The 25,717-nt window shown below is 44.7% G+C and overlaps 1 protein-coding gene across 4 annotated transcripts in view; it reads left to right on the top strand.

Annotated features, from left to right (window-relative positions):
* The window catches only part of AGBL5 (AGBL carboxypeptidase 5), a 503,530-nt gene that overhangs the window by 449,802 nt on the left and 28,011 nt on the right, over positions 1–25,717 (top strand). Inside the window, exons 15-16 of one of the 4 annotated variants that reach the window (XM_086928125.1) lie at positions 5,953–6,111; positions 23,463–23,653. The exons of 1 other annotated variant lie outside the window; for it this stretch is intronic. In XM_086928125.1, the coding sequence (XP_086784251.1) occupies positions 5,953–6,111; positions 23,463–23,543 (240 nt within the window). In that variant the 3' untranslated portion in view covers positions 23,544–23,653. Of the gene's footprint in view, positions 1–5,952; positions 6,112–23,462; positions 23,771–25,717 lie in introns of those variants that run through there. 2 more of the 4 variants (XM_086928123.1, XM_086928126.1) reach the window with 2 other exon arrangements.

Here is a 25,717-nt window from a genome sequence, read left to right on the forward strand (position 1 = left end):
CTCCCTGTTCTGCGAACCGATATCTAGGGTTAAGGTCATCCCCTTTCAGGGCCCTAGTTTCATGGCACCAGTGTTGGTTTTTATCATGGCTCTGCGTTTCTGGCGCGGAAAAGCTGTGTATATGAACTGATGTCAGCGCGCGAGGGTGGCGTCTAAGTACTCCGGCGACGTCATCCTGGCGCCGCCGCCGACGGACGCGGAGCCGCAGACGAGGCCTACTGGCGCGCAGGGGTACTGCTACGCAAAAGTTTCCAGATCCAGTCTGACGCCTAGGGATATTCTAAGGTAAGGATTCTAATACTAACTACTGTTTCTTACAGATATATCGTTACCGAAGGTAAGTAACTTGTGTTTCTGCACAGACTCATCAGTTCAGAGCCATAGTATGTGGAACGGTTTCTTGGAGCCAACTCAGTTTTGTACAAACTAGACAACAGTTTTGCAACTAAGCCTTGCCTCAGGCCATCTGGAAATCCAGTAAGTCTTAGGAAGAAGGATGTGATCGCTCAGGGAACCCTTCTTCCGTTAGTACGTCTCTTTTAAACGTAAAAGTACCCACTCAGTTGCCCTTTACCATGTTGGGTTGTTCCAATACCACCATGGGCTTGAAACATCAGGACAGTCCTATGACTGCAACTGGACACCTGATCCTCTCAGGATCCCAGATGACTATGTTTCTAGAGATAAGTCCTGTCCTAAACTCCCCTTGGTCAAATGGTTTAGGTTGTCAACAATCCAGAAGTTGGCTTTAGAGTCTACTGTTTAACTTTATAAATGAAAATACAAAAAGAAACACGTGATTCAATGAAGCTCACTCCTTCTACCTCCCTAATACAGTTCTTATTTTCTGTGTAAAATCTGTTGTAAATGACTCTTGGCGCCACTGATAGATTGAAAATCAAAGTGGACACTATGTTTAAAGAAAGATCATTAGCAGAAGCCTTTCTAAACATGTGGTGAGTTCATTTGCTCAGTTGCAGCCCATGGCTAGCTGTAGTGGTGAGTTCTCACCCAGGAGCTAATCTACCAAGCAATAGAGTTGCCTCCTGATGACGTGTGACCTTCCTACCCTCTGGTGAAAGAGCTCCTCAGGAAGCGATGGACCCAGCCCTCGTTCTCAGTTTATAACGCTGACACCACCCATTCGCAGGGATGGCTGGGGGCAGCTGTGGAGGGTCTCGGAAGATAGAGCATTGAGTTCAACCCCCAAATGGTTCTAAGTTACTCTTCAAAAGACTTAGAACCTGATTACGATCTTAGCGGATGAGCTACTCCATCACGACAGACCTTCCGTCCGCTGTATTACGAGTTCCATAGGATATATATGACGGACGGAATAGCCGTCACATTTGTGATGGAGTAATCCTCTCTGCCAAGATCATAATCGGGCCCATATATAATTTGTAAGACGTGACGCTCCCCAGTAGAATATTTACAACAAGGGGTGGTGAGGGACAGAGTCTCTGAATTAAGCAGAAAGCTCTCACCCAGTCAAGAGATCAGGGCTAGATCCAACACCGTTTTTTAGCTCACTGCACCATCCCAGTTTCAGAACCTGGCTTGTATGCAAATTAGTCTGTTCCTGTCCCAGTGCATGATGGGAACAGGGCAAACCAAACTACAAAAGCCAATTCTTACACTGGGAAGGAAACAAGCTCCCGGGGACCGGTTTCTGGCATTACAGCCGTCTTCGGCCCAGTTTGCTTGAATCCTGATGGTGCAATGAGCAAGGGTCTCACATCTGAGAATACCCTTCCACGCTTAGGGTGGACAAAAATATTTACAACAAGGGGTGGTGAGGGACAGAGTCTCTGAATTAAGCAGAAAGCTCTCACCCAGTCAAGAGATCAGGGCTAGATCCAACACCGTTTTTTAGCTCACTGCACCATCCCAGTTTCAGAACCTGGCTTGTATGCAAATTAGTCTGTTCCTGTCCCAGTGCATGATGGGAACAGGGCAAACCAAACTACAAAAGCCAATTCTTACACTGGGAAGGAAACAAGCTCCCGGGGACCGGTTTCTGGCATTACAGCCGTCTTCGGCCCAGTTTGCTTGAATCCTGATGGTGCAATGAGCAAGGGTCTCACATCTGAGAATACCCTTCCACGCTTAGGGTGGACAAAAATATTTACAACAAGGGGTGGTGAGGGACAGAGTCTCTGAATTAAGCAGAAAGCTCTCACCCAGTCAAGAGATCAGGGCTAGATCCAACACCGTTTTTTAGCTCACTGCACCATCCCAGTTTCAGAACCTGGCTTGTATGCAAATTAGTCTGTTCCTGTCCCAGTGCATGATGGGAACAGGGCAAACCAAACTACAAAAGCCAATTCTTACACTGGGAAGGAAACAAGCTCCCGGGGACCGGTTTCTGGCATTACAGCCGTCTTCGGCCCAGTTTGCTTGAATCCTGATGGTGCAATGAGCAAGGGTCTCACATCTGAGAATACCCTTCCACGCTTAGGGTGGACAAAAATATTTACAACAAGGGGTGGTGAGGGACAGAGTCTCTGAATTAAGCAGAAAGCTCTCACCCAGTCAAGAGATCAGGGCTAGATCCAACACCGTTTTTTAGCTCACTGCACCATCCCAGTTTCAGAACCTGGCTTGTATGCAAATTAGTCTGTTCCTGTCCCAGTGCATGATGGGAACAGGGCAAACCAAACTACAAAAGCCAATTCTTACACTGGGAAGGAAACAAGCTCCCGGGGACCGGTTTCTGGCATTACAGCCGTCTTCGGCCCAGTTTGCTTGAATCCTGATGGTGCAATGAGCAAGGGTCTCACATCTGAGAATACCCTTCCACGCTTAGGGTGGACAAAAATATTTACAACAAGGGGTGGTGAGGGACAGAGTCTCTGAATTAAGCAGAAAGCTCTCACCCAGTCAAGAGATCAGGGCTAGATCCAACACCGTTTTTTAGCTCACTGCACCATCCCATCCCATCCCCGGTAGCTTGTCTCCTTTCTGGTAAAGAATTGGCTTGGTAGTTTAGTCTGCCCTGTTCCCATGATGCACTGGGCCAGGGACAGACTGATTTGCATATAGCCAGGTTCTGAGCTGGGATGGGGCAGTGAGATAAATAACGGTGATGGATCAAGCCCTGATCTTTGGACTGGGTAAGAGTGGTCTGCTCAATTCAGACACTCTGTTCATCACCACCCCCTTTTGTAAATCGATTTTGGCCACTATAGGTGTGGCAGGGTATACTCAGACATGAGTCCCTTTCTCACTGCTCCATCAGGATTCAAGCAAGCCGGGCCGAAGAGGCTGAAATGCCAGAAACCGGTCCCCGGTAGCTTGTCTCCTTTCTGGTAAAGAATTGGCTTGGTAGTTTAGTCTGCCCTGTTCCCATGATGCACTGGGCCAGGGACAGACTGATTTGCATATAGCCAGGTTCTGAGCTGGGATGGGGCAGTGAGATAAATAACGGTGATGGATCAAGCCCTGATCTTTGGACTGGGTAAGAGTGGTCTGCTCAATTCAGACACTCTGTTCATCACCACCCCCTTTTGTAAATCGATTTTGGCCACTATAGGTGTGGCAGGGTATACTCAGACATGAGTCCCTTTCTCACTGCTCCATCAGGATTCAAGCAAGCCGGGCCGAAGAGGCTGAAATGCCAGAAACCGGTCCCCGGTAGCTTGTCTCCTTTCTGGTAAAGAATTGGCTTGGTAGTTTAGTCTGCCCTGTTCCCATGATGCACTGGGCCAGGGACAGACTGATTTGCATATAGCCAGGTTCTGAGCTGGGATGGGGCAGTGAGATAAATAACGGTGATGGATCAAGCCCTGATCTTTGGACTGGGTAAGAGTGGTCTGCTCAATTCAGACACTCTGTTCATCACCACCCCCTTTTGTAAATGCTCCCCAGTAGAATGGCACCATGGAGCCGTTATCTGTGAAAAATAGAAAATGAAACTATAAGTGAGTTACCTTGAACTATCTTAACAGCTCAAACGCGCAAGAAGCATGATTTGTAAAAATATTTTTATGGGGTAATAGGACCCACGAGTCGGTATTATGGGATGGAATCATGCTATTCTGCATGCTGCCATAAGTTCATAAGTGTATAACTATGTATCATGTTCTCTTCACACAAAAGGTATGGCATGTGCGTAAATCTTGAAAAGTATGGCCAAGAGAGTCGAATTTCGGAAGCACTTTCTTTTGATGCTTTCTAGTTCGTTGAGTATAGCTACTTATGGATTTTGCTGGATACGGTACTGTCTATAGTGAAAACATAAGGAATAGAATCCATCTAGAGCTCATATTAAGTGTCATGGACTGGACACTGTTGAGTCTTCTTCAACCTGACCTTGGAGAAAAACATCAAACTAGAGAGATCAATTCCAGCGGAGCACAGGAACTCCGGAATGATGTGTGGAAAATATAGAGTACAGGACTTAGACGGTGTCACAACGCAAGCAGAAGCAAGCAGTTCTGAGCTCCTTATCTAGAGCTGGAACAGGAAGTTGTCAACAGTAAGTTCCTCCATCTTAGATTGGGAACTAAAGGAAGCTTCTGAAAGATTAAGGTTCTATAACATTCTGAAAGGAAGGCTAAAGAAAGGTTCTCAAACTTAATGGAGCATGTTTAAGAATGATTTTGTATACATTACGAATACACCTTTTCCAATTAAATGCACATTTTTCTTTTACATATAGTCGTCTGGCTTTTTTAACAGATGGAAGTGTCTGGGGCCCAACACAACTAGGTCAGGGGTATCCATCCCTGAGTAGTGGGCGAATGCTCCCAGGATTTTTATGTAGTCTTGAGGTAGGACTAACTCCCATTAGCCTCGAACTGTGTTCGATCTGAGCTGCTCAACAGATAGACAATATCTGTAGTGCTCTGTCTTAAATGTCTTGCCTAACTGCAAAAGGAGCTGGTGCCTTACGCAGCATCTACTGCCACTTTACCTCTGTCTGTCCTGTAGTGTGGACTCTTCAGTTTATCATACACATAAATCTAGCAGAGGTATTGAGCTGCTGGAGTCCAGTGGCTAAGGTACTATCTGTAGAAAAAACAAAAAGTATGTTTCTCTGGGGTTCTGCTTTATAGGACACTGAACTATCTACACTGTATAGTCCATGAGAAAACTCTTGCATACCAAGATGAAGGGTCATTGGTGCACAGAGCTGCTCCTCTCAACCAACCAGTGCTGGGCAGTCAACTTTAAAATGCTGCCCTGTTATTCATTCTATTGTTGGAGTGTAGGAGGAGGCACTGGGTCCAGAGTCCTAAGAACAGGAGAATGATAGCATGCAGTGGGATTGGTGCATCTTTAAAGAATAGTTGTTTACGTAAATAAATGGAGGAGCCATGTTTCTATAGCAGTGTTTTTGCCCTATTAAATGATTTATCTAAAAACGATGGTGAGTCAATACAAATATATATGAAGAGCCAGATCAGTGACCACCCACTCTCTAAGTGATTATTCAAGTATGGAGACCTAGGCTTAAACATTACTGAAAACAGGCGAGTCTGGAGAAAGACGACATTCAATGCTGTCCAACCCTGAGCAGCATAAAGATTGTGCTATGATATGAACTATGGTTGACCCGATCTGAGATGGCCATTGAATGTTTCGAGGCAGCAGCGATGTGAAGTCCACTGTCCCAGTGTATTGTACGGAATCCTTGGGTAAGGCTACAACACTGAAATCATACCAGACTAAAGCATCAGTAACCTGCAAAGTAGTGTGTGAACTATTGTCATGTCTCAGTCGAGTACAGGTTTTGATGGTATTTGCGGCTTATTGACTCGGATCTTCGTAAAGTAAGCGCACCAGTTTGTACCTGAATGTTATTAATCCAGCTGCGATTGTGTTCATTTTGCCATGATGCGTTAAATATCCTTAAAAGTATATATACTTTTTATTATTTTGAGGGACAAGCATTCATATAGTACTGAGAGTAGTTACTGTCAATGTCCTTGCTCTTGGTGTGAACAGCGAATAGGGGAGACACGAAGAGGGCTCACAGGGCTGTACCCCGAGCATGCAGAGATGTGGGGAAGGCAGATGGGGGACCATGAAAAGAAAAAGAGAGGGACAGCGCAGAGGAGGAGACGCCGAAAAGGCAAAGTTGAACAGGAACAGAGCCGTAAAACGGTAGGTTAAACAAGTGATGATAGAAACAAGTTGAGAATGCTCTGAAGAGGGATCCATTAGAACATGAGCATAGGGCATTGGCTGAAGCATGGAAAGTGGAGGATAAAAGATAGGGATTTTGCATTACTTTATCATCTTTGACCGAGAAGTTAGATTAGGTCATGGTACAACAAGCACTAGCAATGACAGTGTGTGTGACCTGTATTGTAATGTATGTTTGTAAGACATATGTACACACTTGGTGACACCATTATACCCTGTACGTGAGATTGTTCAAATGACTGTAGGAACTACTTTCACAGTGTGTAACCATCTGCGATATGCCATGCCCCTGTATTGATAACATTAGCGCTTGTAACAGACACTAAACCTGTCTGTAAAGAGATGCAAAAAAATTGAGTGAGTCTTTCTTTGATTTGTGTTTACTTTTGGTAAGACAGTTACTTGATAGCTTTTACGTTCAAGCGTGAAGGTAGAATCTTGTTTTAGGGTTATTTGACAAATATATCACTTCTGCGCTGTTTCCTTTGAACACTTGGTTGATGGATTCTTTTTTTACTACTGAACATTTGCATTTAAGTCGGTTGCCAAAGAGTGAAAGCAGAATCAAGAGAATCTCCAGAGGCATTGAAAAGCTCTCTTACTGCAATAGGTTCTTAGGGTGGCAACAGTATTGCTGCACAGTTCACTCCCGAAAGCAAGTATTTGGTATTATGCCATTGTTCCACTCATGAAGGATACATAGAACTCATGTAGGATGCAGTTTACTCTATTCTGGATCTAATGTAATCTAGTTCTAGACTTATGTGGTGCCCCCTCTAGAGTTTCTGCTGTGTGAACTGATCAATAGTAAGATGGGGGTGAATGTAGATGGAAGATGGGGTGAAAGTAGATGGAAGATGGGGTGAATTTAGATGATCGGTTAACGTTCCATGTTTTAAAGTTCATAAAGAAAAGGATGGTGCACCGAAGGGTAAAGTACAAGAAGGCTTCGGATTTATCCAAAATTTCTTTATTCTTTTCAATCTTTTAAAATCTCAGCCAACGTACTTCATTCACTTGGAACTTCGTCAGGGTCTGAAAGAACATACAAATACCCTAAGTATACAAATATAAAACATACATATATATATATATATATATATATATATATATATATATATATATATATATATATATATATATATATATATATATATATATATTCACTGAAGAAAACATAGGTTTCACACCAGTTCTAGTTAGCTGGAAATTTTACTGACATAAAACCATTGAAATTCCACGTTATAGTTAGTTGGACTCACTATAACTTGCGCGCCTGCAATGCACTGCTGATGACGTCACATATTACATCACTCATGACATGGTCAGTGACATCACTGATGACACCATCCAGTGAATGTGTGTCTTTCTGAATAATAAATATGTTTTATATATGTATATGAAAAAGGTCGATGGAAGAATACATGTTTAAGTAAGTGTCGAAATGGATGTATTTTTTCCAAAAAAAAATGATTTGTTAACTGCCTTATTAAGTGTATCTTAGTGAATACATATATTAGCGAGTAACTTTTAAATATTGAAATATATGTATCAGTGTTTCACTTTGTGTATAAGTGGCTGCATGGGTTGGTGACTGACTCACTGTTTGTATGTGTTTTGAAGACAGCATATGTGCAGGACTGTATGGGTGGAGGAGTGTGTATATGTGTGTGTTAGTGAGTGAATGCCTGTCTCACTAGTGTCTTTATCAGTAACTACATATGTTTTAATCTAGTATATGTGAATATTGATGTATATAAGTGAGTATATGTCAGAGCGAGAGATTGTAAGAGTTCCTGTTTAAATAAGTATGTGTTTCTATAAGTGATTGTTTAAGAGAGTAAGTATGTGTAAATTTCCATAGAAGTAAAGTGGTAGTGTGTGTATAGTTCTATATGCAAATAAATGGATGTTCAATAGTTTATTTGCATGTGTGAGTAATTTTTGGATGACTGTCGGTGTGTAACAGGATGTATAGGTGTATCACTACATATAATGAGTGAGTATATGTATGAGTGACTATATAGAACTGTTGGTGAATGAGTGGATGTGTATATAGATGGTGGAATTACTGAATTGTTTGTTGTAACTGGTATGGGTATCTCCATTTTTTTGAAAATGTTAATTTCCATTTTTGAATATGTGTTTCAAGGCTTACATTACACTGAAAGGAGGTCTGTCACTCTGTCACAAGGATGGTGTCATCAGTGATGTCATGAGTGATGTCACTGACCATGTCATGAGTGATGTAATATGTGACGTCATCAGCAGTGCATTGCAGGCGCGCAAGTTATAGTGAGTCCAACTAACTATAACGTGGAATTTCAATGGTTTTATGTCAGTAAAATTTCCAGCTAACTATAACTGGTGTGAAACCTATGGTTTTTCAGTGAATTTAATAGGTTTTTTAAATGCTAATTCCTAACTATAACTGGTGTGAAACCTATGGTTTTTTCAGTGATTTTCATAGGTTTTTTAAATGCTAATTCCTTTCTATATCGAGTTTCTAACCTACGATTTTTTTATAAATTTGCTGTTTTGTGTAAATTTTAATTATTATTATTATTTAAAAAAAAACAATTTTTATCATTTTTTCCTGGGGCGCTCTGGGTGCGCGCTCCGGAAAGCGCAGCCAGAGCGCTACTTTCGTTCGTGAAAAAAAATATGAATGAAAAGTAAATAATAACGCAAGACATTTAGTACCATACATATAAAAGCAGTTTTTTTAAAATAAGGAAATGAAAATGATTTTGCATTTCCGTGAAACTATCAAAACGCCACTTCGGCGCACCGCGCAAGCGCCCCCGGAAGCGCCTACGTTCGCGTTGTGTATGCGCCCCGGAAGCGCCTACGTTCGCGCCGCGTATGCGCCTACGTTCGCGCTACGTGTGCGCCCCAGAAGCTCCTACGTTCGCGACGCGTATGCGCACCCGGAAGCGCTCCGGTGCGCGCAGCGTCAGCGCGTCAAGTCATGTGGCCTTAAAATAACACTTTTCATTGGTTGCTAACAGTTTTTTTACAAAGAATGAAATCTCCACCCATTTCCTTCACTTCTTCTTTCACTTTTGTGACTGAAAGACCTGCCTTTTTGCTCGTACATCTTTCTGGGTTAATCATGGCTGCCAGACCATCCAGCAGTGAAGAGAAGCATGAATTCATCGATGAAGAGCCTCCTCAGCCAAAGGTGAAGGAGCATTTCATTTGGAATTTTTTTTCAATACCAGCTGACCAGATGAAGGTGAATGCTCCAAAAGTGGAGTGCAGGATCTGCAAAAAAGTCCTGTCACGGGGTGACCCCCCAAAAAAATATTCTTTTGGGAACTTCACAATGATACGCCTTGTGGAGAGGAGGCACCCCCAGAATTTTGCCCGGGAAAGTGTCAGGGCTCTGGCACAAGAGGTTCCCAGTGATGGGGCCTCTACATCCACCGGAGGAGCAACTACTTCTGGAAGGGGGTGATCGCAGGCGCTGGTTCCTAATATACAACCTGCATTCAACAAAGATGTCCTGAAATGCAGATACTGCGATCAACTCCTTACCTATGGGAAAAAAGTGTCCTGCTCATGGTTCGAGCATTGGAGAACCATCACTGCCGTTCCCAGCCCTAATTTATTTAGTTTTTTTTGCTCCTGTTGAGCAGTTTCCATTCCCTGTTTTTGTTTCTGTTCTTAAAAAAAAGAAAAAAAAAAGTTCTTTTCAGAACTACCTCCAATTCTCATCAAAGAGCTATATTCTTAAAAAAATGAAAAAGAGCAAGTGAAGTGGAGTGCATTGATAATGGAAAGGAAAATGAGTAAGAAAGAACAGGAAGGTATGAGAGGAGAAAGGAAGTGAAGTAGGGGGACTGAAAGAAGGTGAGTGTTGGGAAGGAAAGTAAGGCGAAGAAGAGTGAATATGGGGAATGTGGATATTCAAAGAAAATGTTGAAAAGGAACGGGGTGTGGAAGGGTAAAAAAAGATGCATTGCTGGAGTTGAAGACTGAAGGCCACATTTATGAGGCCATGCGTCACTTTAACGCCACCAGAGCGTCACTTTTTGTGACGCATCAGTACAGTAAAAAATGCACCTTATTCAGTCATATTTACAAAGTGGCGCATCTAGGTAGATGCCTCACTTTGATAGCCCCTGCGCCACATTATTCCTACGTCAGGTGTAATGTATGCAAAAGGGACGTATTGACACAAGAAAGGGTCGTAGAGGTGACGCAGTGAAATCTATGAGATATCACTGCGTCACTTTTATGACGCTGTTGCGTCCAAATATTACGCCTGTTTCACAGCAGACGTGCTGGCCCCATGTGAAAGGATGCATTGCTGGAGTTGCATCATTTTTGAGACACACTCCAGCAATCCATCACTTTTGCGCTTACAGATACGTCTGAAATACTGACGTATCTGTAAGAACTTCCAACATAATACGTCATAAATTTAATATAACGCACCAGTGCTGTAAAAAATGCACCTTATTCAGTCATATTTACAAAGTGACGCATCTAGGTAGTTGCGTCACTTTGTAAGCCCCTGCGCCACATTATTCCTACGTCAGGTGTAATGTATGCAAAAGGGACGTATTGACGCAAGAAAGGGTCGTAGAGGTGACACAGTGAATAAACAAGGGGCCTCATTTATGAAAAGTGACGCATCGCTGCGTGAAAACAGCGATGCGCATTCCTGATGCGTCATATTTAATGTATGACGCATCATGTCGCAAGAAGTTACAGATACGTCAGGATTTCTGACGTATCTGTAAGCGCAAAAGTGACGCATTGCTGGAGTGTGTCACAAAAGTGACGCAACTCCAGTAATGCGTCCTTTCACATGGGGAAAGCCCCATGTGAAAGGGCTTGCGTCAGTCTTACGCCTGCTGTGAGGCAGGCGCAAGATTTTGATGCAACAGCGTCCTAAAAGTGATGCAGTGAAATCTCATAGATTTCACTGCGTCACTATTACGAGGCTTTTTGCGGGGGAACGCCCCCTCTGCATACATTATACCTGACGCAGGTATAATGTGGCGCAGTGATTTAAAAAGTGACGCATCTACCTAGATGCGTCACTTTTTAAATATGGCGCAACGAGGCGCATTTTTTACACCGCTGGTGCGTCACAAAAAGTGATGCACCGGCGGCGCAAAACTGTCGCGTGGCCTTCATAAATAAGCCCCTGGATTTCCCCATGCTTCGCTCCCCGGTCCGCTCCCCGGTGCGCATACCGGGCACTCCCCCCGCGCAAATAGAATTTTTTTTTTTTGCCCCACGGGACCCTATTATAGCCCCCACATCAAACCTAGGGGATCAGGGGGGTCTACCCTGCCCCCTTATAGTCATTTCCCCCTTTTTTTTATGCCACCTCTTGTGTCTCAATCCTACCGAGACACAAGATGGAGGCCGCTCCGGACTGTTTTGAATGTTTACAGACACCCGTGAACCAATCAGCTTTCCGTGCGCTAGACGCGTTGCACGCCCGGTGCGCTCCCCGGTGCGCGTACCGGGGCGCGCCTATAGATATATGTATTTTTTTGAACCTAAATTACTCAAAATCCACTGGAGCACATATCTTGAGACATAGCAAAGGCACATCGGGCTACCAGTCCCTACAATTTTGCCAAGTTTGGTGTAAATCCATTCAGCCGTTAGGGCTAAAAGTGAGTTTGACCGCCCTATGGAAATTAACATGGGGAAAACGGGTTTTGGGACCCCCCTGTTATCTCGGAACCCGCTTGACGAATCCCCCCCAAACTTTCAGGGAAGGACCGGAGCTCGACGAGGCAAATTTGAGGAAATTTTCAGGCAGATTCGTCAACCGGCGCCAAAGTTATTTCAAATAGAATGGGACACCCCCGCGCCGCACGGCCACCAGCTGCTGCGTGTGCCCCTTGCCTGCCCTCTGCCTCGCTGCCTGCCTCGTTGCCGGCTGCCTCCGCTGTGGTTGTTTTTGCCTTTGTTTTTACTGTAATTTGTGCCTGTTTAGTAAATTTTCTTCGTGCCTGTGTTTTGGTTGTTTTTGCCTTTGTTTTTACTGTAATTTGTGCCTGCTTTGTAAATTTTCTTCGTGCCTGTGTTTTGGTTGTTTTTGCCTTTGTTTTTACTGTAATTTGTGCCTGCTTTGTTAATTTTCTTCGTGCCTGTGTTTTGGTTTCCTTCCTTGTTGTCCGCCTACCTCGCCGCCCCCCGCTCTCCCTTCCCGCCACCGCCGCTTTTCCCCGCCCCTTTTTCCATTCTGTACCCTCCCCGCTCCCGCCTCCCAGCTGCTCCGCCCACCCGCGCACTTGGCCTTAAATGGCGACCGTGCGACGCAGGTGAGTGTGGCCAGCTTGTGGGACACCCCCGCGCCGCACGGCCACCAGCTGCTGCGTGTGCCCCTTGCCTGCCCTCTGCCTCGCTGCCTGCCTCGTTGCCGGTTGCCGGCTGCCTCCGCTGTGGTTGTTTTTGCCTTTGTTTTTACTGTAATTTGTGCCTGTTTAGTAAATTTTCTTCGTGCCTGTGTTTTGGTTGTTTTTGCCTTTGTTTTTACTGTAATTTGTGCCTGCTTTGTTCATTTTCTTCGTGCCTGTGTTTTGGTTTCCTTCCTTGTTGTCCGCCTACCTCGCCGCCCCCCGCTCTCCCTTCCCGCCACCGCCGCTTTTCCCCGCCCCTTTTTCCATTCTGTACCCTCCCCGCTCCCGCCTCCCAGCTGCTCCGCCCACCCGCGCACTTCGCCTTAAATGGCGACCGTGCGAACGCGCAGCGGTCACGCGCAGCGGGTGCGCCGTTTGTGCGCCGAAGGCGCGCCAAAGGTAAGCCCGTCTGCACCCGTCCGCGACCGGATCGCGACCAGCGCCAGGACCCCTGGCCCACGAAGACCCCGACCTACCCGCCTGACGTACTCCGCCGCCTCCCTCATCGCACTCAACACCGGCCGACTCCCAGAATGCCACCAAGCCACACCACGACGCACCCACGGACCTTTCAGCTGCCACGCCTGCAAGTTCACCTGCATCCGGACCTGCCTCGCACCAGCACCCGCCAAGACGAACACCAGCAGCACCCACCTCAAGTGCATCCTGCTCAACACCCGCTCCGTCCACAGACACGCCATCGAACTCTGGAACCTTCTAGACGCCACAGCCCCTGACGTTGCCTTCCTCACGGAGACCTGGATGAACGCCTCTTCAGCTCCCGACATCGCCATCGCTATCCCAGAGGGCTTTAAGATCGTCCGGAGGGACCAAAACGCCAACCAGATGGGAGGAGGCATCGCCATCATCCACAGGAACACCATCCGTCTCACGACCAGCACCGACAACACCCTGACCAGCGCCGAACACCTGCATTTCCAGGTCCACACCAACCCGAACACCACCCTCAGAGGCACACTGATCTACCGACCCCCTGGACCACGCACACAATTCAGCGAGGACATCGCCGACTTCGTCAGCCCGCAGGCCCTCCCCTCCGCTGACTACATCCTCCTGGGAGACCTCAACTTCCATCTGGAGAACAACAACGACCGCAACACCAGCACCCTGCTCGACAACCTCGCCAACCTTGGACTCAAGCAACTGGTGTCCACCCCCACCCACCTCGCCGGACACACACTCGACGCAGTCTTCTCTTCCAGCACAGACATCGACTTCAGCCACGCCACAGAGCTTCAATGGACGGACCACAGCTGCGTCCACTTCACCTTCAAGAGAACGACGACCCACCAACACCAGCAACAGGCCGCCTGCAGAAGCTGGAACAAGATCACAGCAGACCAGCTCGCCACATCCCTGAGCCAGCACCCTCCTGCCAGCTCAGCGAACCCCAGCCAGGCCGCCGACATCCTCACGAAGTGGATCAGCAACTGCGCGGACGAACTCGCCCCACTGAGGACCCCGCCTAGCAGACCCGGCAGCAAGAAGGCCCCATGGTTCACCGACGAACTCAAGAGCTCCAAGAAGAACTGCCGAGCCCTCGAGAAAGTCTGGAGAAGGGAACCGACACCGGACAACAGGACCTCCTTCAAACTTGCCACCCGGAAACACCACCAGCTGATCCGCGCCGCCAAGAAAACAGCATTCAAGGACCGGTTGGACAACAACGCACACAACTGCAAGGAACTCTTCAACATCGTGAAAGAGCTTTCCAACCCCAGCGCAGGAAACAAAGACATCACCCCATCGCAAGACCTCTGCAACTCCCTCGCTTCATACTTCCACAACAAGATCGCGGACATACACAACAGCTTCAACAACCAACCAACGCACACCATGACCGAACAACCACCCCCCACCACCACCCTACACGCCTGGACCCCGATCAGCACCGAAGATACCATCCGCACGATGAACTCCATCCACTCCGGATCACCGACCGACCCCTGCCCTCACCACGTCTTCAACAAGGCTGACGCTGTCATCGCACCCCACCTACGAGACATCATCAACACATCCTTCGACACCACCATCTTCCCTGAGAGCTGGAAACACGCCGAACTCAGCGCTCTACTCAAGAAACCAACAGCGGACCCCACCGACCTCAAGAACTACCGCCCCATCTCGCTCCTCCCGTTTCCAGCCAAAGTCATCGAGAAGACCGTCAACAAGCAGATGGCCGCCTTCCTCGAGACGAACGGATCCCTCGACCCCCTCACAGTCCGGCTTCCGAGCCAATCACAGCACCGAGACCGCCCTCATCGCCGCCACTGATGACATCCGAGCCCTGATGGACAATGGAGAAACAGCGGCCCTCATCCTCCTAGACCTCTCCGCGGCATTCGACACGGTCTGCCACCGCACCCTAGTACGGCGCCTCAGCAACATCGGAATCCAGGAACAGGCGCTGGAATGGATCATCTCCTTCCTCGACGGAAGAACACAGAGAGTCCGCCTACCACCGTACAAGTCAGAGGCCTCCGAAGTCATCTGCGGCGTCCCTCAAGGATCATCTCTGAGCCCCACCCTCTTCAACGTCTACATGAGCCCCCTCGCGGCCATCGTACGCAAACACAACCTCAGCATAATCTCCTACGCCGACGACACCCAGCTGATCCTCTCCCTGACCAACGACCCAGCCGCCGCCAGAGCCAACCTGCACGAAGGGATGAAAGAGGTAGCCGAGTGGATGACGACCAGCCGCCTGAAACTGAACTCGGACAAGACGGAGGTCCTCATCCTGGGCTCCTCACCCTCCGCCTGGGACGACTCCTGGTGGACTCCCGCCCTGGGCACCGCACCCAAACCAACAGACCATGCACGCAACCTGGGCTTCATCCTGGACTCCTCCCTCTCCATGACCAGGCAAGTCAACAACGTCTCCTCGGCGTGCTTCAACATCCTACGCATGCTACGGAAGATCTTCTGGTGGATCCCTACCGAGACCAGGAAGACCGTCACCCAGGCCCTCGTCACCAGCCGACTGGACTACGGCAACGCCCTCTACGCCGGTACCACCGCCAAGCTCCAGAAGAGACTCCAGCGGATCCAGAACGCCTCAGCCAGACTCATCCTCGACATCCCACGAACCAGCCACATCTCCGGACATCTGAGAGACCTTCACTGGCTCCCCATCAACAAAAGAATCACCTTCCGCCTCCTCACCCACGCACACAAAGCCCTACACGACCAAGGCCCGAGCTACCTCAACAGCAGAGTCAACTTCTACGCTCCCAAACGCCACCTCCGATCAGCCAACCACGCCCTCGCCGCCGTCCCCCGCATCCGAAGAGCGACTACAGGAGGAAGGTCCTTCTCCTACCTGGCCGCCAAGACCTGGAACTCCCTCCCGACCGACCTGCGCCTGACCCAAGACCACCTCTCCTTCAGGAAGAAGCTGAAGACCTGGCTGTTCGAGCGGTAGCGGCCCCCCCCCCCATCCCCCCCCCCCAGCGCCTTGAGACCCTACGGGTATGTAGCGCGCTTTACAAGTGTCACTGATTGATTGATTGATTGAGATTTTGCATTGAAAAAAATCCTAACTATAACTACCTACTGGCGACCGCCAGTAGGTAATATATATATATACACACACGCACAGTGCATATATAAAAACAACATTGATACACATATATTAAGATTTCAGGCAATTAAATGATAACATGACAACTTTAACCAGAACGGAGACCATGGGGACGGGAAAATATTATCTAATATTTTAGAGAGACACACAGGAAACTAATATGAACACATCATATACATACATGGTCGTCTCGAATAAACGTGTTGTTAGTTTCATCTAACAACTAACAACACACAAAGAAATACACCACATATGTAACACCACATTTTTGATACAATGATCAGAACATTTATACAACATAACTCTTAAACAATAAGAAGAAATATACAAAAAAAACATTAATTACATAAACCTATGACAAGACAATATCAAATTAGTGGAATAAAGTAAAAGAAGAAAGCAAGAAGAAGAAAAGAGTAATACAAAGCCTAAGTACCATTGACAACAGCGTTATAAGAACAATAGAAACCTACGTCCCACATATTTGGAAAACTCAATGGTCCCCAAGTAAAAATACCGCATATATAGGATAAGAGTAGGTTGTGGCGGATCAAAAGACCGGGAGGTCTCAAGTTAGCAATATCAACATGCCTGATCCACTCAGTTAGTAGAAAAGCAGCCAATCCTGATCTCTCACCTTGTTTAACACTTGTGAGTCCAGAAAGAAGTTTCTAGACGAAATGGTCTCGAATTTGCCTCGTTCTATGTAAAACAAAGCAATTCACAAGTTTAGTGGGCTTACAAACGGAGTTGAAACAGAATGGTATACCATGCACAGTATTTGGGCCATGATGTCAGTGGGAGGTATCTAGAACCGATCAACAATATCCACCCTACCAAGGTAGTGGGAACAATAGCGGCATAAACAGTATCCCATCATCAATATAAAAATTGGTCCTCATTGTTAAGAAACCGGAGACAAGTATAAATAGGGGAATCTCACCTCTTTTAACTAATCCTTCCCAGGAGATGTAAAGATATTGTTCTCACAAGATCGTTTATATCATTCAAGTCAATCAGCAATTAGCCAATAGGCCAAAGACCTATTAAAAAGTGAGAGAAGATGTCAATATCCAAACAGTGAACAAATAATTACCATAGCATGCAGAAACACAAGTGAAACCAATCGTGAATACTAAGCATTTGGCGCTGTAGTACCTCATATAAGGATCCCGACCAAGGAGGTAATACAGTTTCAAATTCAAGAGTAAAGCCGATTGCGAAGGAGTCACACCAGTCAAAATGTTCGGGAATACTCAGCCCATAATACTAAAATAAAGAAAAAGCACCATGAAACGTTACAGGGCATAAGTTTACTGTAAGTAATACTTAATTTGAATACAGCGCTACACACCCGTTGAGTATATGTACTGGACGCAGCTAATCCTTCATTTAGGAATGACAATAAGCCAACAAAAATAACAGCCGTCTATCCTAGGATGTGTATAGAAAAAACAAAGCGAACATTGTCAGAAAGGAAAAATCAGTCCCTTTGCTCAGACAACTTCCCATATGAATACCAATGTGCATCGACTTACCTTAAAATATATATAATGTAGAAGGTCAAGGAAAAGTGTTGACAGGACTGCCGACCAGTGTAGCAGCCGCACGTCCTAATCACAGATGCAAGAGAAATGAAAAGAAACATAGAAACGCTAATTATTTATCAAGCAATCTGGGGCGTATATTATACATTAAACTTGACCTTGCCGCCACCCATTAATGGTCTGGGCATCATAACTCCGAGTCCAGACTACAAATATATTTGTAGAAAACATCACTCCCCAGCCTTAACTTCTAAGCAATACCAATAATAATGTTGCGTGACCGTAAGCATATTCACCAACAGCCCGCGTTTCCTACCTAGCTCATAATACAGGAGTGCTAACATAACGAACAAACGTCCCCAATTACCTTAGTATCAGGCTAACTCCTGCATATAGACGGTCCGCGAAACTGCGCCATATCTTTTTCCAACCTTAAATAGGCGTATCCGTTCCCATAGTGCACAAACCCAATCACGTGAGCATGTACTGCACTGGAAACGGGTCTACTACGGCGCCATCTTAAAAGGGGAAGAGAATCATCTCCCGCATAAGGAATTGATCATTCAAAAACCTATTCTCCAATTTATATTTTATTATGTGACATCGAAAATAGATAAAAATTAAGCGGAAGAAAGTTGAGTTGCTATTGGATAAATTCCACCATTACTGCGATCCACATGGGTTATAAAATATTATAGCCCATTGACATTCAAAGATCGCAGTAATCGCTGTATAACAACAACAAGTACATAAATGGCGCGCAAGTAAAGAGGGAAGCGGTACTTAGTGTGATATCGCCATGATGTAGTCCCTATAAGTATGTTATTGATAAAACGGCGTCTGAAAAAATATGGCGCCATATTGGAGTGGTTACTCGATATAAAGTAAGATCAATAAGTTATACCGGCACGGCATAGGAGACCATGTGACACTGTTACAGAAGAGTAATAAATTATAAAATTGTGTGTCTTGTAAATTGTGTGTCTTGTAAAGCGCACTGCTACCCGCACCGCAGGCCTCGTAGCGCTATAGACCGCTGGGGAACCCGTCCTGGCTTTCCCTGTGAGATAGTCCCTCCTGGGAGTCTCCAAGGTGAAACCAGGCATCCCCGGCGTTTGTGAGGGGCCGTTGTGGAGATGAGGCAAGCTTAATGCCCAGAGTTGCCGAGTGTGATCCCTGATTAAAGTAGGCACCGATGCAAGAATTATCAAGTCCGCTGATACTGGTCCAAGACCCTGCTGCGTCGGGAATCGAACCCTGGTCCCAGGCTATTCTCTGCTCTCGGGTCTGCCGCCTTTAACCAGTGAGCCACACCACTCCACTATAAAGTAATGAGAAAAACCGTAGCTTGTCTATTATTAAAAAAAGAAAGAAAATAATCTGCTAACAATAAGCGTACCATCTCATATTGTGTACAATCTTAAGTCAACACGAATAATACTACATACCTGTGACTGGCATGGTAACTCGATATAACCCAAGATTGATAAGTTGTCGCAGCACGGCACGGCACAGGGAGCCATATGACACTATTATGGAAGAATAATAAGTAATAAAGTAACAAGAAAACCCCAGCTTGACGATAACTAAAAAACTAAGGAACGATTCCTTCAGTTAGCACCTGAAATACTAATATGTTTCAATGTGTAAGTAATCGTATCTCAGAAAATAATCCGGTAGCAATAAGCGCACCATCTCATATTGTATACAATCCTGAGTCAATACAAATAATATTATATACCCGTGCCTGGAGATGAATTAAGTTTATATCTATGTTAAGTTTCCAACTAATGTATGGTAGAAAAAATATAACAAAAAAGAGCGACAAAAAAGGGGGGGAAAGAAGAGAGTGGAAGAAAAGGGAAAAAACATCAAATATCAATGAATATACATATTGACAGAAGCACATTTCTAATCGGATTTAAAAATCTTCATATTTAAAAAGAAGTGTCGCTGAGCCCAGCACACTTAACACAGTTTATTTCAAAGTCAGTTATAGGAAGTAATGCATCTCCCCGTCTGTATTGTGCCCTAAACTGGTAGCCCTCAGATGACATATCCACTTTGACTCCTTTTGTCGAAGTAACAATTCCCTATTGCTGCCTTTAATTGGCACGGGGACATGGTCAATGTCATGAAACCAAAACGAGAAATCATCTGGGTGTTCATTAACATAATGACTGGTGATTGGGTATTTTGTGTCCTTTGTTTTTATGGCACGTCAATGTTTCTGTATCCTTAGTTTCAAACTACGGATCGTACTCCCTACGTAAATGATTCCACAACGGCAACCCAAAATGTAAACCACATGTGTGGTGTTGCAATTAATAAAATAGTCAATTGTGTATCTCTTACTGGTATTGTAGCAAAAGTCAAGGGTCTTATTCATTCCCAAAGGACAGACATTGCACATCCCACATGTAAAATAACCTTTCGGTTTTGCAGGCAACCAGGTCTGCATAGGCCTGGGTGTTGTAACATAGCTGGGGCACAGGGAGTTTTTCAAGGACATACCTCTCCTATAAGTGATTTAAGGTCTGTTCTCAATCGATTCCTTTAATCCTGGACTTTCCATCAAAAGGTGCCAATGTTTACGAAAGATATTGAATATAGCACCACTATGGGATGTGTATTGTGTGATGAATCTCGCTTTTGGAGTACTTATAAGACTGGTCCGGTTTTCCTGCAGTGTGTCATTTCTACTCACATTACTAATTCTGCGTTGTGCTTTATCCAACACTGCTTTTCCATATCCTCTTTTAGTAAATCTGCTGACAGTATCACTGATCTGGGTATTAAAGGTTTCCTCCTCGCTACAGTTGCGCCGAATTCTGATCATTTCCCCAAACTGAATGTTGTTTTTCACAGATGGGGGATGTGCACTAGTCGCGTGTAATACAGCGTTGCATGAGGTCTCCTTCCTATAGAGTGTACTATTTATCTGACCATTTTTTACATAAAACTGAATATCCAAAAAGTTAATATGCTCCCTATGGTGTGTCATGGAGAATTTAACATTAAATGTATTAGCATTAAGAAAGGCCACATATTGATCTAACTGTTCCACTGATCCAGACCAGAGACAAATCACATCATCGATATACCTCCCCAGTATACGATGTTATTGGTCCAGGGGGAGGCATATCTGCCCCAAGCATACTCCCTCTCGAACCACCCCATAAAGAGGTAGGTGTATGAGGGAGCAAACTTGGAGCCCATCGCAGTTCCGTGTATTTGTTGGAACCAGCGATTATCAAAGGGAAAGAAATTGTTGGTCAGAATAATATCAATCATAGAGATGATGCAGGTCTGAATGACTATAACGAAATGATCATCTCTATCTAGAAAAGACTGTACTCCTCTTAATCCCATACTCTTATTCTATGCAAGTGTAGATGCTTTCTACATAGAGGGTGACAAACATTAAATCATCCGACCATTCAAAGTCTCTACATTTCATCAGAATGTCTTTACTGTCCCTAACAAACAAGGGTAAGTTAGGAACATATTTTTGAAGTTCAAGATCAAAAATTGGGACAACTTTTCTGTTGGGGTTCCCACCTCCGAGATTATTGGTCTTCCCGGCGGAAAGCGTCCCTTGTTCACCTTAGGTAACACATAAATACATGGAAAGGACGAACAGTCCACCCACAAAAACCTACACTCTTCTTCATTAAGCAGACCAGTCTCTCTCCATTCGGTCAATTTAGCATTAACCATAGTGGTGCTATTGGAAATGGGGTTGTTCGTAACTTCCCGATAGTTCATTCTATTGTCAAGTTGTCTAGCTATTTCCTGCATATAATCAGTGTGGTTCATAACATCAATATTTCCACCCTTGTCGACTTCTCTCACTACTATGCTGGGTTCATTATTAAGTCATTTTAAAGTCAACCTTTCTGCAGCAGTGAGGTTATGAGTGGCTTTTGAAGTGAATCTCTTAGGGATTTTCAAGTCATACAAGTCTTTTGTGACTTTATCGTAAAACATTTAAATATTAAGATGGTAGGAATGGGTGGGTACAAACTTGGACTTTGGGTGTATCCCACTGTCTACATTCATAGTTTGAGAGATATCAAGGTCCCGAAGAACTGAGGGAACATCAATATCCTCGTCCTGGTTCAAAGTTAGCAGACAGTGTACATCACGGACCTCACGTATAGTGTGTGTTCCTACCTCCTGGTTACTTGTATTCCCTCCCGGATCGTGCGGTCTGTTGGCAAAATAATCTTTAAGTTTTAGTACCCTGACAAATTTAAAAAGGTCAACATGTGTGTTAGCAAAGTCACCTTCCTGAGTGGGACACAAATTGAGACCTTTACTCAAGATGTTAACTTCATCCTCATCCAAAATTTTATTTGAAAGATTAATGATCTTTAAATCAGTATTGACATTTTTACAAATCATGGTATCATCATCATCACGTTGTCCCATTATCATTACTTCTTTGGTTTTGTCCCCACATTCGACTTGATGGTTGGAACCCCTTTGGTTTTAAAGTTCACTTAAAGTAAGAGTTGAGTTAAAATCCAAATGAGGGTCATAAAACTATAGGGTTTGTGTTTTTGTTGCCTTAATATTGAACAGGGGTGTCATAAATGGGTCTGGAGGGCTGGGTCCATGGCACAGTATACACATAAATTGTGGTTTGCAAATGGACTCCATTTTATTTGATCATATTTCAATTTACATCATGTTGGATATCTTAAAATTCTAGCACAAATTTGTCCGGCTTGGGCTTAACTCTGGTATTTATCATCTTGTATGAGACGGATTTGAGAGGGATGTACATTGGGTAGGTAAGAAATTCAAAGAGCCTATAGTAGGTTCACAATGACTTCTAAGGTAAGATGACGATCCAGGTAGGGCACTGACAGACATTATTTGGTAATGATTTGCTGGATGAAATAATATAATTGTTGATATCTGTGAGGACACTTTGGTAACGCTGTGTGCAGGAAAGCTCCTGAATAAGATTTATCACATCATGCAGAAGGGGTAGGCAAGACGGTGCTTTAGATGTCTCAGTGACTCCACACAAAGAACATCAAAAAGCGGGTGTGGTTTAATACAAGTTCATCAATTGATCACAGACCATGGGGAAAATATGTACTTATGCGACTAGCCAAAGTCATGTAGCCAGAAAGTTTTCTTCTTAACATCCTAAGTATCCCTGATTGACTATCAACCCCATTTCGGTTATTGATTTCAAATATCCTTGAAATTCATAACATAAATGCACTAAATGTTGGTGAATGTGAAATAATAAGCAAAAATAAAATGAAAACTTTAGAGAAAAAAAACACCTGCTTGGGGATGTACACTGTGGAAAGTCAGACTGTGCTGTGCTGTCAGGAGAGTCTTTCCAACATGCTGGACTTGTTTTATGCCAGTGAGACTAACACCATGTATAGAAAGATACAGGAATTGATTGATTAATATTGAATTTAACAGCATTTTCCCAGACAAATCTGTGTTTCGAGTAATTTTGTGAACTATACAGACATCAAAATCAAGACCTTCTAATAGTTGTCGTAAAGTTTTTATGTTGCAAAAGCCGCCCTAATTGAATGTGGGGGCATGGGTGACCTTGTTTGCAACCAACAGGTGTGTGGCATAGGCACCATACTCAAAACAATGGTATACTAAGAGCTTGAGGGTAGGCATGAGCTCTCGTTCACCTTGATTAGCACAAGCTCAAGTGAATATGTTAATGGTAATCTTGAGAAAGCAGTTTAGAGTTCAGGGAGCTTGGATTGATCTGAGATCTCAATGTTTTTCCAGATGTGGCGTGCTGCACATGAACAGGAGTTGGACCTGGGATGTCAGAATTTAGTCAGACGCCCTATACCTCGAATAGCATGAGAGTGGACTGAAGATGTGTCCTTTTCCTGATGCAGTATAGCTGACCAAAGCAAGACTGAAGTCTCATTGTTTTTGATGATACATTTCATTTTGAAAGAAGCTAACTAGACTGGAGAGTATATTTTCTTATATACGGTGTGTGGCTCTCAAAGTCCGCCATGCAGAGCCTGAGATTTCCAAGTTTACACTGATGTACGACGATTTTCACAAAATAAAATATTTTCCACTGAATGGCCTGCTCTTGTTTCAATAATTATTTAAAGATATCCCTGAGACCAGAATCCGTCTGTGCAACTGATGATCATGATATAAGGCGTCAATGCATTCCGCTGCCTTAACTTTGAAATATCTGGTGCATATGAACATCGTGGATGGTGGCACTCGCCCCAGGTCTTTTACTGCCATTGCATGACACTCTGGGACATTACGACACCAAGCTCATAATGGCTTGTGTCCACCTGAGCCCCCTCTTAACCATGTCCAGGTGTTGCAACTCAATACCACATTCAGAACCACACCTAATGGGTCATACGGTATTGCACGTTCAAATTGAATTGACTCATTTCTTGTGTTTTTTACCTGCATCATAATGTGTGAACTCAAATGCACATTTCAGTTTTTTCCTGCACACAAAAGGTACCTGCATTTGTGGTGTAAGCAGTCACTTTCAAGTCTGAGATCCACATGGATGTCTTGCGTGTTTGCTTGAAGTAGTGGTCCCACATCTGCCTTTGTGGAAAATGGAAGGTTGTCCCTTATTTTGATGACTGCCTTCTGAAGGATGCTTCCTTTGAAGAGGTGTTAGTTGCACAGCAATTGCCAATCTCACTGCTACTTGGACTGGTGGGGTTTTTATCTGAACATTATGAAATGGAAATTCACGCTGACCAGAACATTTCTGTTTGTTGGATCCGTTATCAGCAAAGGCATTCATCCGCATATGGTCCATGACACAAAGAAAATTATTCCTTTATCCATCACCTGACATCACTGCTGAGGAAGCAGTGCTAACATTGATGGGCCTCATTTTGTGCTGCATTTTGTTGGTTCTTCAGATGCGTTAGTGTTTACTGAGGGCTCGGTTGTCCTAACATCAGAGGGCTAACAGATCTTGGTGAAGGCGAGGCTTTCCTCCCTCAAGGTGGGCATGGGAAAACATATTGAAGGGTTTGGCATTAGCCCTTCCACACCATCAGGCTTCAGGAGGTGGTGTAGGCCTCCATGTAAGCGTGGGACTACATTTGGAAGATCTAAATGTAATTTGTCTTTTATCATATAAAGATCGACTTCACCACACCTGTTCGTTAAAGCTCAGGGATATGAGTTTGGACCTCAATGATTTTTGGCACACAGTACGAGGCAAGCAGATTTTTGTATTTCCAGATCACAACTGTGGTTCGCTTTAATTTATTTAGGGAAATATTGATGCATTTCAAAGGGGCATCAGTGTTCAGGCTGCTCACTTTGCAGATATAAGCACCAGTCGCATGGGTGCTTTTAGCAGGTTTCGCACTTTTTCACACAAATGGAGTCTTCTTCTCGATATCATTGTAAAACATTTCAGGCTGTGGGTTTTCCTAGGTTGTTCTATTTGCATCTCACCAGAATACAAAGTGTTGTTTTCAGACCCTTCCAGTGCAGATTTCTCAAGATGTGATTCCTGTCCCTTCAATATAAGAATCATTCTCATGGTCTTGAAAAGTTTGACAGCATTGATCCTAGTGACTACTCGTTGTCCCTAAAAAGTATGGAACTGGGATCTCTGGCTTCTTATCTGGGATAGATAGATGTGTGTGGTGCACACTAACATGAACAGGTTATTGTTATGTCTTTGCCTTCTCAGGGGCTGAGATGTGTTTTTTGTGATCTCTGATGAAGAGCTTGATTTAATGGTGGATGCCAAACACAAGGGCACCTGGTGTCTCCCAGGGACCTTCTGAAATACTGAATTAGGCATTGCAATTTGTCAAGGTTTACAGGGGTCAACTGTGGATGGTTATTCCTTCACATCCCCCATCCTTTTGTGGAAACATGATGGGCCTTCTTTCGTGATCCAGGTGGTGTCTAATGTTTGATGGGTTTAGGGAGCAGGTTCCATCATTCGCCTTACATTGCTGCTCAGTCGGACCTCAACTTAATGTTGGCCGAGTTGATGACTCCGTCTTCTTAGCACT

The sequence above is a fragment of the Lissotriton vulgaris genome, chromosome 6 (assembly GCF_964263255.1).
Source record: "Lissotriton vulgaris chromosome 6, aLisVul1.2, whole genome shotgun sequence".
In the NCBI taxonomy this organism is placed as follows: Eukaryota; Metazoa; Chordata; class Amphibia; order Caudata; family Salamandridae; genus Lissotriton; species Lissotriton vulgaris.